General features: G+C 36.7%; 1 protein-coding gene across 4 annotated transcripts; it reads left to right on the top strand.

Annotated features, from left to right (window-relative positions):
* Positions 1–2,786: 2,786 nt before the first annotated feature.
* On the top strand, positions 2,787–12,462 carry LOC135638758 (uncharacterized). Of its 4 annotated transcripts, XM_065152310.1 has the most exons (8): positions 2,789–3,240; positions 3,421–3,770; positions 3,864–3,902; positions 6,221–6,311; positions 7,450–7,563; positions 10,152–10,233; positions 11,740–11,965; positions 12,146–12,462. In XM_065152310.1, exons 2-7 carry the CDS (start codon positions 3,766–3,768, stop codon positions 11,847–11,849), a joined length of 441 nt encoding a protein of 146 aa, XP_065008382.1. In that variant the 5' UTR covers positions 2,789–3,240; positions 3,421–3,765; the 3' UTR covers positions 11,850–11,965; positions 12,146–12,462. The 4 variants fall into 4 exon arrangements, with proteins under 4 accessions (XP_065008327.1, XP_065008203.1, XP_065008382.1 ...); XM_065152255.1 differs by having other exon boundaries at positions 2,787–3,240; positions 3,421–3,902; positions 11,280–11,965; XM_065152131.1 differs by having other exon boundaries at positions 2,788–3,240; positions 3,421–3,902.
* Positions 12,463–14,573: the final 2,111 nt, after the last annotated feature.

A 14,573-nucleotide genomic window follows, 5' to 3' on the forward strand; every position in this document is an offset into this window, starting at 1 on the left:
TCGCCATCGCTGCCGTCGGTTACCTGCTCTCTGTGCTTTTGGGCCCGGGAATGTTGGGCCACGTCAAAGTGTTGTTGCGGCGAATCGTACAGTGACGCGTGGCATCGTAAACCCGCGGGATTTTGTACCGTGTCCTACCATTGGGAACAAAACGACAAATAAAGCGTTATCGGATCGGATCCAATTAGGATCCAGGTCCAAACCCGAAAGGATCCACACTCGGCTCGTAAGTGCATCATGAGATACCGTCAATGGGTTTCTCTTTTTTATTCATTTTACGTACTGGTATTTAGTTTACTTAAACCAATTTAAATATCTGTTAGTTAAGAACTATTTATTTAAGTCAAACTTTGGGTATTTGTCTGTACGTATAACTCAAATCAGATTCCTGTTGTCGTTCATGTCTGATTCAGTAGTCCGCTCCATCTACTTATGTCACATAAACTAAGTTCATCTTTGTTTATGCGAACTATCGACCATTATAATCAATATTATGCGATAACAATGCAACCGACCAAGTATCGACATACAAAACTGACTAAACATCTGATTTGATATCGCACTGAATACAAAGAAATATGTCATCTTTTTCTGTAACATATGCATGTCATTAGTCGAGTGAATACGGTGATATAATAATTAGGAGTTACACTTGACCCCCAAAAACAAAGCATTATGAAGCAAATACTATAATTTAGATCAAAATAGCAATTTTCTTTTACCGTGAAATGAGAAGCCAATTTGTGTTTGGGATTCTCGATCGTAAAGTCCATCCGACCGCATGATGTGTGTCCATCAAACTTGATATGCGTGCAGAGCATTGATCGACGGAACCGATGATCAGTACTTATACAAGTATTGATCCCTTATGCAGTCTAGTGAACACTGTTCTTTTAACCGTATGACAGCTGCTTTTATGGTAATTTGTGATCGGTTTGCAATAACAAGTGATTGAGACTTGAATAACGACACAATAAAAACCCTTTGAAATTTCATTAAAAAAACAAACCCTAACATACTCTACATAATCAAAAAATTTAAAATTTCTATAAAAAAGGATATTTCACTTTAAAATTTTTTTACAATTTTATGATTGGACGTTTACCAATGACACCCAATAATTAGTTTTCACCTTTTTTTTTTTACTTTGATAAAAATATCTTTCTATCCTTCATCGACCGCCTTTCACTATTGACAAATCATTGCCACCTCCACTCCATCGTGAGGTTGCATTGCTCATTCTTCCCCTCTCCCCCATCTTCCTCCCTTCCTCATCACTCAATATCTCCTCTCCCTCCTCTTCCTCCTATCTCTTCGCCCATCATTCCCCCTCACCCCCTTCCCCACTCGTTATCTCTTTTCTCATTGTCTATTCTTTTCTATTGTATGTTTCTTCTCTCTTTTCATCCTCCTCCCCCTCTACCTATGCTCTTCCTTCTCTCTCTCCTTAAAGATGATAGGGTTTCACGATGGGAGTGAGAGACAGAGGAAGCAAGGATGATGAACGGGAGACCATTATATAGAGATGGCAGGGCCTTTATGCAACGCAAAGGCAAATGAGACAACTAGTGAAAAACAATGTGGTAGCAACCATAATGAAAGTTGGGGGAAGTGAGAGATTATGACGATGGGATACTAATGGTCGAGAGCATGAGTGGTGGCGAAGGGGTACTTTTATCAAAGTAACAAAAAATATTTATTATTCACAACCATTTGCAATCTCTTAAAAAAAAAATAATTTATTATTTACAATTCCAGCATTATCAATTTTACCTCTTTTTCTTTCTCATAATTTTTTTATTTCATCTCATACCTTTTGATATCATCATCATCATCATCATTTATCATCGTTGATGCTTGTTACTGACGTCGCTCGTTATCTCTTTCGTGTTATTCTTTGAGATAAAAAAAAAAGAAGAAAGAGAAAGAAGATGATGATGAGATAGAGAATATTTACATCTATTCGTAAAGTTTTAATTTAGAAATAATAATTTTTTTTAAAATAAAATTATAAATAATAAATAGAGATTATAAATAATAATTTTTAAAACTAATTATGGAGGGCACCATCGGATAAAAACCCAACAGTAAAGATTTTTTAATTAAATTATTAAAAAAAAGTAATTTTCGTACTTATTTATAATTTGCTAATATATATTATATTATATCATATAAATATTGGGTCACCAACCCAACATTTAGGTCCCATTTCCAATTCCCAAGTTCAATTAATATCACCACTGCATGAAGTCAGCAGATCAAGTCAAACAAGGAGGGGTCGACAAATGGATAGCGAGTTCAACAACCAAAGCAATCATCCACCACGTCGACCCTGACCCCACATGACACCTCCAATCAAAACGATCCATAAGCTGAACAGATGCGGGCCCCTCCTCCCGGGTAATGCTGAGGCGTTGGACGGTAATCCGGTGATTAGGGCTTCTAATTATTAGCGGCAGTGGGGCGAGGCGGTGGTGGCGTCGGGGGGAGGGAAGTAAGCGCGAGGCGTACAGGAAATAATGAGGACCGCGATTCGTACCTGTCGCCCGCACTCGACGCAGTCCCATCCTCACATCCCGGGACCCGACGCGGGCCCATCTCGCTGTCAAATCAAGCGGTCGCACCGAGACAGGTGTCTGCTTGCGCCACGTCCCTCCAATCCCTAATCGACAGCGTCTTAACACAACCGCATTAATTAGATGCCAGCATCGTACAATATACCTGCTAATGATAAGACGGGGAGAAGCGAGTCCGGTCACCGCACACCATCTCTGCTTCTTCTTCACGATCCGGACAAAAGCAGCAGTCTATTTGAAGGAGGGGAGCGAGGGAAGGGAAAGGATGAGAGATATCGAAGGGGAAGGGGTGAGGGGAGGAGGTGGTGAAGCTGCTGCGAAGAGGATCGGGTTTTGGGCTCTGTGCGTTGCATTCAGCGTAAAGGGCTGAGGGTTGAGATTTTATGGGAGCGAAGGAGGGGTTGACAGAAGAGAGTGAGCACACATCGGGGAAAATGGCATGACGTGGTGCTGTTTCCGCTGCGTGCTCACTTCTCTTCCTGTCATCCAACCTTTGTTGTTCTATCCTCCTGTTCTCGTCGCTCGAGAGCAACGCTCGCTATCTCTTCTCGGGAGTCCCATGCATCGGTCTTATCTGTCTGCTCGTCTCGGGAGTTCCATGCATCGATCTTATCCGTCGGCTCGTCAGATTTGTGTGGCAAAGTGTGGTGGATGGTTTCCGAGGGTAAGAATGATGCAAATAATTGTTTTTGTGCTGTGCCCCATGGCTTCTTTGATTCCTTTCTTGCGTTCTCTCTTTTGCTTCAAGAAATCTCATGTTTGATTGTTTGCAATTCATAGTAACGGGTTTTCAGTGTTGTCCATTTGCATCCGCTGGGTTTTCTAAAGATTAGGGAAATTGTAGGAAAAAACGTGACTTTTGAGAAGGAAAGAGAGTACAGACCGCCTCTGTCCGGACCGAATTGAAGGGAACAATCGAGAGGGAGGAAGAAACTAGAAATAGTACATTACGCTACTCTTATCACTCAGCTGTCTGTGCGGCCTGAACGGAGGCTACTGTTTGGCAAGTCCTAGCTTTCTTCTTGTTCTCTTCCGTTCTGTGTGTTTCTTTAGTTTCTTTGCTTTCCCTTGTTTCTTGCTGGTTTTAACTAGGGTTTGGTGGTAAGCTAATCAAATTTATGGAGAAGAGGAGCCCTTGGTGGTTTGTCTCTATGGCGGCTTCGTGAGGGCGGAGAAAGCTTCAGCTTTGATGAGGCACCATGAATCATTAGCATCTCTTCCTTCCAATTGTGTTTTCCCCCTTTCGTGCAACCGTTTTCTCACTTTTATTTGTTGTTGCTTCGCCAGGTTGAAAGAAGATTCAGTTTTGATGGCATGCGATGAGTAGTAAGCATCATTACCTTCCTATTTTGTTTATTATGCTTCCCTTATTTCTTTCTTTTGGTCATCTTTGCACTGAAAGGTTCGATTATTTTTATCTTCTCCTGTGACTATCTTTGCACTCAAAGATTCCCTTTCTGTTTTTTTGCTTTGTTTAAAAGATAGAAATGTCTATGGTTTCCCGATAATGAAACACTTTAGTTTTCTTTATCTCTTTCCTTTTTTTACATCTTTTCTCGATGATGATGAAAACTCTTGACTGTTGAGCTACTTTTATGTTCTGGATCTGGGTGTCATCGCTTACATTCACCATCTTCATATTTGTCATTCTACATGCCTTTGTTGAACTAGATGAGCCAGTAGAGTAAAAAGGAACGATCTTTCTATGCCTTCCCATATCAAGCATTCAGGTGCCTGTGCTCCACATAAGCTTTTGTTGTTTTTTTTCCAATTTGGTGGTGGTACCATTTCTGCAATAGCTTATTCCAAATGATCTCTCCTTGGTTCATTATCCTCTTGCCTGAAGATCTTGTTGCTTTTCACTGTGGAAACCGCAACTTTATGCCCTTTGATATTTGGCTTATCCTAGCTGTCTTTCTCCCTTCTTATTTTGTCCACCACTCTCTCCTTTATCTGGTGTGATACTATAAGAACAGACTGTTACACCAATGAGAGCCCCACAAGTTGTTTTAGAAGATGGTTCTTTTCTGGTTGCGGTCCAGTCATGGTGGTCCATCCATTCATTTGTTTCTCTGTCGTTTGTGGTTGAAGGAATGATTCATTGCATGACCATTGATGAAGACATTTTTATTGTTTTCTTCACCCGTGGAAGTAAGGTTATCTTTTGTATTTTCTTCTTTCTATGGTAGCTTCAGTTTGTTGGATTGCTTAAGATTGTTCACTATCAATTTAATTTAGCCAAAAAATATATATATGACGATATTAGGACTTTTGTTGTATTAGTTGAGTTGGTGATGGTTAGTTTTTAGGGAGAACATAGTTTGTGTGGCAGAATTGGTCACTCATTGAGAGGAATAATTTCTGGACTAGGTTGACATTGATTTTAAATTGGAAGTGCAAGAGTGGTTCACTTCCAAAGGCATTGGGATTTTCAGGTTTTTCTGTGTAGATTGTTGGCTCAGATTATCAATGTTATAGTGAAATTTTTTGGACTTTTTGAATTCTGATTAAGGAAAACCTAATTTGGAAGTTCGAAGTCCATGTTTATTAGAGAAGGGTTCTGGGTACAAGGTTTCTATCGGAGGATATGATTATTCAACTGGATTTTTTGCCGGGATGGGTTCTAGTAAGAGAAAGCAATTAGGTTCTTTTTGCTTTTATCAGGAAATGTAGTAATGTGCTGGATGAGGTTGTTTTGGTACCAAGGAGCGATCTACTAGCAAGTTCCTTTACTATAAGACTGTTTAAAGTATAAAAGGAAATATATATAATTGAAACTCAAATTATTGAGATTTTTTGGAACTTTTTGTCAAAACCACTCTGTTTGTTTTGCTGCTACAACTCAGAGATGTGAACTAATATTTACTGAGCATGATTAGTTTATTGAGTGTCCATTATTGCTCTAGTCTTGAGATTTTAAGTTATTCATGATGATGCATCATCACTATCATTGAGGAGAATAAGAGGACTTTTCTTCATAGTTTTTTTCTCCATGTATTTTGTTTAGCTAACATAATTTCAGATCAATAAGTTAATGGTGGTAATAGTTATCATATGCCTTTCCTTTTTTTCACCTTCTTTAAGATAAAACTTGTGTGTAAGCAAGCATGGTATGAAAGGAAAATTTTACTCATATGCTCCTCTTCTAACTTCTACAATAAAGCTTGTATAGTTGTAGATGTCTAGATTACTGTGATTTTGGGACCCCCATTGTTGGTAGTTGGGATGCATATCATCAGTTGAGGGCCATCGATAGGAGAATTGGAAAACTCCACTTCAATGTGGATCTACAATAACTATGACTAGTCTTGACACAGTGTCCATGAAAAATAGTTGTTCATGTTGTGTCTTTTAGCAAAATGACTTGTAGTAGTCCACTTAGCTTCCATCTGCCATAAGCTTTATATAGATGGAGAATGTTTATCATTGAACAAATAAGGCATTACATTTACGTATGTTAGGTACAATTTTAATATAGGAGAGACATCATTGTCATAATATGACTCAGATAATAAAGATCAAATGCAAATGTTGTATCAAAGGTAAATAAGAATGATCTTGTTGATTTTTAACTTGATCATCCTCATATAGCAATTTCAATTCATATTTTTCATAATTGATTTCCCTTTTTTGTCTTTGTCTAGTCAGCTGACAAGTCTCTTTCTCCAATTCAATTTGCTATTTACCCAGCTGAAGGCCTTGGCATGCAGACTGTTGAATTGTTTCTTGAGGAAGGTTCAGTTTGATTGGTTTGCTTCCTGTCTTCTAATCCCTTGTATATATGTTGCTGTCTGGACTTCGTTCTTTCTTCCTAAAGACAAACTAGGCTTCAATGAGTTTGCAAGAATTGACTTACTCCAAAGAATACAAGGAACATGCATATGGGTGGCCCAGAATTTGAATAGACATTTTTATTCAAATGCCTAGTAGGATTATTTTAAAGGCAAAGTAACTAGAATCATCTTCAGATTACAATAGAATGAAATCGAGACAAAACTTTTATCATAGAGTCAGATTTCTCAACGTATATACATCAAGTCTACTTTTTAATAATGGAAAACATTCTTTAAGAAAAAACACTGATGGATAACCCATGACTTAACGAAAGTACATCCAATCACAAAAAAACATGCCATGATGTTCCAACTAGTTGTGTATGCTACTTAATCCCTTCCTACAACTGAGCTCTTTTTATGAAAGTATTACTGCTCAAACTAAGAACAATGAAACCTTATTTTATTTTATAAATGAAGTTTCTTAGATCACGTCTACCTCTCTTAATACCATTAATCTTGATTCATCTTGTCTAACTAGAAAGTTTATAGGTCTTCTTTAGACATGTCGAACCATTTAAGTAGTTTTCGCTTACTTTTTCTATCAAAACTACACCTAGTTATTGATGAATGTAGTAAGCATTTCTTACTCTATATTATGGGAACATCTTGCGTCCATCTCGGCATCCTCATATCAAACCGCTGGAGATTTCAAACAAAAAACAAGGGTGTCATCCCACAAATTGCTTGCTTACAAATGTTGGTCTCTGCATTTGATTTTCTGAATTGGGTTGTTCTAGTATCCTCATGACGAATTGCCTATTCTTGGTGATGTTTGGCTAACAAACCAAAATAGGTAGGTTGGTGTTGAATGCCACAAACTAAATTTCCTTAAAAAAATTCCTTGGTAATTGGTTTTCACATTTGGGTTGTAGTTGATTTAGTATGTCAGTGTAAATTTTGACTGATTCCTAGCTTAATTGGGGATCATGGTTGCATGACATAAGTATGAGCTTAGTATCAAATTGGTATTAGCATTCTTGTTTTAATTTATAGTTTTTCTTAGTTTTGCATGATTAACTATTTCTTTATTACTCAAGGATGGGTTCCATTTGTACACGTTCCCAAACATTGAATTAACTAGGAGCCTACTTGAGTTACCTGTAATCCTGGTGAAGATTCTGATATTTGGAGGATTCACTCTTACAGCAAAGGTGATGGGTTCCTTCTCTTTTTGCCAGTCATCATGTTTGAATTTCATTCTTTAGAACTAGTTCATGCAAGCAGTCAAATAATTAAGAATTTCTTATGATTACATACTCACGGATGGGTTCTATTTGGGCACATCCCAAACATTGGACACACAAACTAGGAGCCTACTTGAGTTACCAGTAATCCCAATGGAGATTGTGATGTTCGGAAGTTTCACTCTTACGGCAAAGGCAATGGGTTCTTTATCTCTTTGCCAGTTATTATGTTTAAGTTTCATTCTAGTTTATGTTAGCCATCACTAATTTTCTGTTTGAGCAATCCCATTCATAATCTATTTGGTTTAGTTATGACTAGGTTTGACCAAAGGAACTATAAGCCTTATGGCACAGCACCTGTTAAATTGTAGATTTAGTTGGTACCTTAGATGGAACATGCAATTTCTTCACTGAGGTAAAGTCCATCTAATAACTCTGCTTTTTGTAATGTTGAAGCCCATGCCAACAAATTATCTTGTACCTTGTTTAAACTGGTGTTAGGCTAGTTTATGTAAACATGACATTCTTGACTTCAAAAAAAAAAAAACAACAAACAAAATATTGCAGTCTAAAGATATATTATGGTAAAAGCCCTCTGTAATATAAGAGTCTCACATTAGCCATTTTTGCTGACCTCCCACAAGTTCACATAAAGAGAAAAAAAGGAAGAGAAAATAGTCAAATACTTTAACTAGAAGAAAGTATCATTTTTTGCACCATCCATAGACTAAGGCTTCAAAGATGCCTTAGTCCAATCAACAATCAAAATTTCAAAAGAAGTTCTGATCTGCATGCAATCAAGGAATCACAAGCATATGCAGCTGCATATGCAATTTAATTAAAATATTCAAAATTAATATTTAATTGAGTGTAAGTAAAGACTGCACAATCAAGTCCAAAGTCCAAACTTATTATTATGCTAAGACCCAAGCAAAAAATACATTGATTTCATTTATTCTCAATGAAGAACTTATTTAGGTGATAAGTTACAAAAAATAAATGTGATGTCTCACATTTATGGATATACATAGTAGTATCAAGATAATAAGAATACTTGACGCAATATGGACAAAAAGGAAATATGAATCACATACATGATCATGTTTTCATGCATTTTGTCGTTGATCTTGATCTCAATCAAAATCAAACACTAATTAATACTGACTCATCTTGCAGAGGTGGGAAACCTTTCACCATATTTCTTATACAAATAAGAAAACTTCCATTTTTTATATAAAAAGGAACTTCAAATCTGTATGGTATTAAGAGGGTGCTTTCCGCCAAACTTTAGAACAGTTATGAGATTTTAAAAAATAATGGAGCTTGTAAGTCCCTAAAAGTCCATCCAAAAAGACATTCACATGATATTGCAATCAAGTGAAAATGCAAAAAAGACATCCAACTATATTTAAAATAAGTTTAAAAATGTGGAGGACAATTTTAATAATCCAAACCTTTGATTCTAAATAAAAGATTTTAGTTTGCGTTCAACTTCATGTATAGTCTTGCACCTAGTGTTTTGCTGAATAAACTTAAGATTACGATTGCATTGCAAACCTCAAATATTTGTGGAACGTATCCTTTGACTACCTGCTAGAAACAAAATTATAATCCTCCTTGCGGTAGGTGTGACGACATACGGTAAACCATCCTTTAATGTTGGGTAAAACCAGATGAGAATATTTTTAATCATCGGATGGAGGAGAATACCCATGATGATAGATTTCTTAAATGCCTTAAAAGTGGTTTGGACTACATACTATGCCAATTATGATGTTTATTGCTTCACTCTGAGCTTCATCTGCAACTCAGTTTTAGTACCAGTATAGATAACCAGATATGCTTCTACTATATAGTGCATAAGTACTACTTGTATCAGGCATCCAATATGACTAGAATGATTTAGTACAAGATTCCATAGTCTTATGGTCACTAAAGAGCAGAGTTCATTCATCTATTCACAAAACCACCCTTAGGTTTTTAAACAGGACATGTCTTGAGCACTCCAGTGTTAGAAATGTGTCCTGCTTTTTTTTTATAGGATAACTCATTTTTTGAAGAAATCCACAGATTAACTACTATCATATATACGTATATGATAGTTTTGTTTTATATTTAAACAATGATTACATTCTCAGGTTCAATCAATCGGCAACTCATAGTGCTGTTGTTGAAGTTTCATCTGCAAAATCCAAAATTTTGTCCATTCAGTATTTTTTGAATTGGTTGTCAAACTTATATACAAAGTATTTTAACAGTTTTCTCAGTGTCATCATATTCATCATCATCATTTATTTATCTCTGCCAAGAACAGAAACAATTGCATGTTGCTCACATTGCTTTTAGTATCATTTTTGGCATCAGCCACATTCAATATATTTGTATATACAACAAAAGCTGTTTCTCATAATCATATTATCATATATATTGCATACTCTGTAAATATATGGATATACATGCATAAATTATGTTGTTCGGATATATACTTTATCGCACATAGATATTTTCGATCGAAGAGCGGAATAGTTTTTCTTAGCTGCAGGTCCACATTCCAGGCTAAGATGAAAAGAAAGTTGTCCCCTAATCTACAATTGGCTGGACAAGTGCAGTACATGACTGATTTTAATACTATAAGTGGTACCTACCCCCTCTTCTCTTTTACTTTGGGATTTTCTTTGGTTGATGTGGGTGAACTTTTTTTTACTTCAAAAAAAAGTTAATCTACTTTAGTCATGATGCAAAATTACATTCAGGACAAATCTGGGCACTCAAATTATTGGAAGCCCTGTGGACTTCTGCCTTGTATCCAAGTCTGCCAGATGAAGTATGAATAGTCTTATGTGATGAATGCTCGACACCATCTTAATACATCAACCCTTCTTGTATAGTATATACAGTCAATCAGAATACTTTTCAAAGGCCACCCACGATCCTTAGTTTTGGTATTGCACTGAGCTGCAATAGCCGAGTTGGAGTTCCCTCATCAGTACTCCACAGTCTTGCCTTCTGCAACTTTTGAGATTTGCCCAGCATCAACTGACTTGATGTTATGAACATCATTGCACTTGGAATTGCTCTGGCTCAGAGTAGCAAGAAGTAAGTTGAAACTTTCTTACTACTTGTAGCACATTCAAACCTCTTTGACATGTCAAGTCAGATCTCACATGTGCCTCGAGCAATCTTGATTGCTAATTCTTGTATCTCAAAAATATGAATTTGGTTCTTCTTGATATACCTGATCATATAAATGTCCGTTTTATCCTTGCTAAATAATATCATTGAACTACTTGTTAGAAACTTCTGCCCCCAGTTTCTTTCTCCTCAATTTCAGCTGCAGAATAAAATATATGTTTTCCTGTGTCTTTGATATCATTCTACTCCATAAACCAAATTTTTTCTTGCTATCTTTTAGTCACTCTTCAGCCAAAATTATTGTCCTTTCCTTCTTTCAGGTTTCATATTGTATTGTATTTGGACATAATTAAAACTTTTGGACAAACATTAAAACCTCAGCAAACTATTGCCGTTAAAATAAAGCCATGCTTGTCAACTGCATGTAGCTTTGCAATGGAATGTAATTTTTTGCTTCAATTTTCAGAATGCATTGCCTCAACTAGGTGAGGATCTTGTATCTTTCTTGGAATCTGCTAAGCCCTCTTGAACCTAGTATTTTTCATGTGCAGAGGCCTCAGTAGATGGACTCATAACTGAAGCTTAGGGGAATTCATGAACCAGCACTTTAAGTGTATTCCATTATTTCTTGCATCATTTTTTGCAGAGGCTGCCTATATGTGGACTCATAGCTCAAGCTGAGTAAAATCATGAATTAACACTAAGTCTACTCCTTTTTGTTGCTCAGTTAATGTGGCATCACATTTTTAGAATTCAATATTTTTGTAACAGGAAGGGATCTTCTTGTTCCAGAACATGTAGTCTATTCCATTGTTTCTTGCAGAGGCTTCCTGTATGTGAACACATAGTAAAATCATGAATTAACACTAAAGTCTTCTCCTCTGTGGATCAGTTATTGTGGCATCACATTTTTAGAATTCAATATTATTGTAACAGGAAGGGATCTTCCTGTTCTTCTGTGGATCAGTTATTGTGGCATCACATTTTTAGAATTCAATATTATTGTAACAGGAAGGGATCTTCCTGTTCCAGAACATGTAGGTTGTCGCAGCAAAGTAACCCCTTCAAGCAATTGGGAGAAAGATCTCACCTTGGAACTCCGCTTGTTTCTCCGAAGTTGATGCCACTCTTGGGAGTTGTCCTTTGTTTAGTGCACTATTTAGATGCTCAAGCCCAATCGATAAGGATGAAAATTGTTCTGTTCAGATGGAAGAAACAAGCAATCCCTGGCTTTCAGGTACATGCTGAGCCCTTTTCATGGCATGCAAAATCTTTTCTTTAGGCTTGTCAGGTGGGCTATATGGTTCAGACTTTGATGCTACTTTATGAACCTTGCAAAGGAGAGTGAAACTGATGTCCTTGTATTGGGAGAAAGCCTTTTTAATGATTGGTTCCTGTTTATGTTGTTGTCGGGCAGGACATATTGTAAGGTACGAGAAGAGATGATGGATGGTGATGCTTGAGGTCTACCATCCAAAACTGCATGTACCATGGTACTGTCATACTTTCACAACTCTTTTTTACTCCACCAGTCCCTCTTCAGCATCTCTTTTATGAAATAGAGCTTTGTCTATTAAGATTTTTGAAGGTTGTAACTATCTGTCAATGGGCAATCCCTGGAATCATTAGGATACATTTGACGGAAACATTAGTGGGTCTTCTTCTTCCACATTAATCTTTTTATGAAAGAACATGATTTTATGGTGGATTTCACATACGAAAAATTTTGGAGTAGTCTCATAATTTGTTATGGAATTCTCTTTGTTTTATTTGAAGTATCACAACTGAGAACTTTATTTTAGGTATTAGTTGTGTTTAAGATAAAAAATCTTGTGCCTTTTTTTTTTGTCATGGACACAAAAAGGGACATTACCCATTGCTTGTAGGTTTGGATGGTTTGGAGAACTTGTTGTAATGGGCTGGTTCATGGCCTATCTGACCTTCACTTTGGAATGGCAGTATGTGTTCGTCTGGTCCATAGGCAGTCCTAAACCAGTCATTCTATAACCAGCCACAGATGTCATTTTTGGTCTGATATTTGATGAGATGTACCGATCAATAGTAATGTCGGAGAAGAAAACGAGCAAATTACTCGAGAGAATTAAGAAAACAATAGTTACGACTCTGTGTCACTGTTATAGAATGACTGGTTTTTCCATGGCCAAGCCAGACAAGTTCGATGGGAGCATAGAAGTCCACCAAAACCAAACAGTTAAGAGGTTTAGAGCTACAGCTGAAAGAAAAAAAGTCTCGGACTTTAAATGTTGGAGAATGGGACAATCAACTTGCTCTCAAGAAATAGATATGTTTGATGGGGAATCAAGAAAAAGGAAACAGTAGCTTTCGACTATGTATCTGTTTATGAAATGACTGGTTCTTTCATCACCAACCTGACAAGTCCACTGGGAGCCCTAGAAATCTGGGAAAACAAAATAATTAGAGTTACAATTAGAAGAAAATTCATGGAAGAAATGTATTGAATCTTTTCTTTTCTATCACCAAGCTAGAAAAGTCCAATGGAAGCCATATAAATCCAGCAAAAGCACATAATTAAAGTTGCAATCCAAAACAAAAATCTTTGACTTGGTTTTGGTGAAGAAAGCATTCTATTTGATGATAAATCAAGATAAAAAGTCAATAGTTTTGAATATTTTTCAGTGTACCTCTTTTTTCATTGGCAGTCCAGTGAGAGCCATATAAATCCTGCAAGACCAGATCATTAGAGTTGCAATCAAAAGAAAAATCAACTTGGTTGTGAGCTTTCACCAGCTCTGTAATTTCGATTGGTAACAAGAAGAGGGAGCATTAGGGAAACTCCCATTAAGCTTTGTGATCCAAGTCTATTACAACCTCACAAATTTCTGACAAAGGCTTCAAATGCATTTAGCTTTTAATATCTGCCCAGAAGAAACATGGCACCATCACCAATCTTGCATGCTATCCAACAGAGTGTGGTATGTGTTGCCACAGCAGGTGGTGGTGCTGTATCAGGCATTGCAGAAAGCAGACTTTATTCAGAACATCAAGCTCATGATGAAAGTTCATTTTTCTCTCCCTTACTGGTGAGCTCATGATGAAAGTTCTCAAAGGTTGGAGTTCACATCTCCCACACATGATGACAAGTATGATACCAAAGAAATGCATCTCACTGGATCCATATTCCCACAGATACAACAGTATTATACTGTCTGATGCTATCAACTCTCACAGAGACATTCAGGCCCCCATGGTAATACTATTGACCAAGAGACATTATTATTTTGCCACAAGGCTATTGGATAAATAAGATATTCATCAACCAGCAAAGTCCTCAAATTACATTATACACCCAAATATTTTAATTTTTTTTCCTAGCTAATTCCTTTGTCTTTTTATTGGTATATAGGAGACATCAAGACTGAGTATGCTATCATAGATTAGTTGGTTCATTTGGTCAACCAAAACAAACTTCCATGAGAGTTAAAGCTTTAAGAGCACAGTTTAAGAAGTAATTTATTGTTCTTGAATGACACTCATGTATTAGTTTATACTGCAAGCATAAATTGTAGCCCACAAACAATGCTCACAAAAAAAATCATTAATTTTCTTCCTATGGTTTCTTGTTTGTGTGTCTTGGATCTGATCACATTCAAAGCCAAATCTAATACATTTGAAGGTTGTATAAGATTCATAGTCACAGTATATTATTTTTCTTGATCAAATTGCAAGTTATCAGGAAAAAACCAGAGACTGGGCTTTGGATTGCAACTTTACTTTGAGTTGTATTCTCAGGATGAATATGAAGTTGGCTTTTGTTGGGTCCATCTCCTTTGGATGCTTCCTGCTAAAGCAAACACTACTATCTT

Source organism: Musa acuminata, chromosome BXJ1-1, assembly GCF_036884655.1.
Source record: "Musa acuminata AAA Group cultivar baxijiao chromosome BXJ1-1, Cavendish_Baxijiao_AAA, whole genome shotgun sequence".
NCBI classification, from domain to species: domain Eukaryota; kingdom Viridiplantae; phylum Streptophyta; class Magnoliopsida; order Zingiberales; family Musaceae; genus Musa; species Musa acuminata.

Coding starts and splice junctions, on each gene's coding strand:
- LOC135638758 (XM_065152131.1), top strand. CDS start 3,766: ATGAGGCACCATGAATCATTAGCATCTCTTCCTTCCAATTGTGTTTTC. Junction 3,903..6,220: donor TTGATGGCATGCGATGAGTA/GTAAGCATCATT, acceptor GTCTTTGTCTAG/TCAGCTGACAAGTCTCTTTC. Junction 6,312..7,449: donor TGAATTGTTTCTTGAGGAAG/GTTCAGTTTGAT, acceptor TTATTACTCAAG/GATGGGTTCCATTTGTACAC.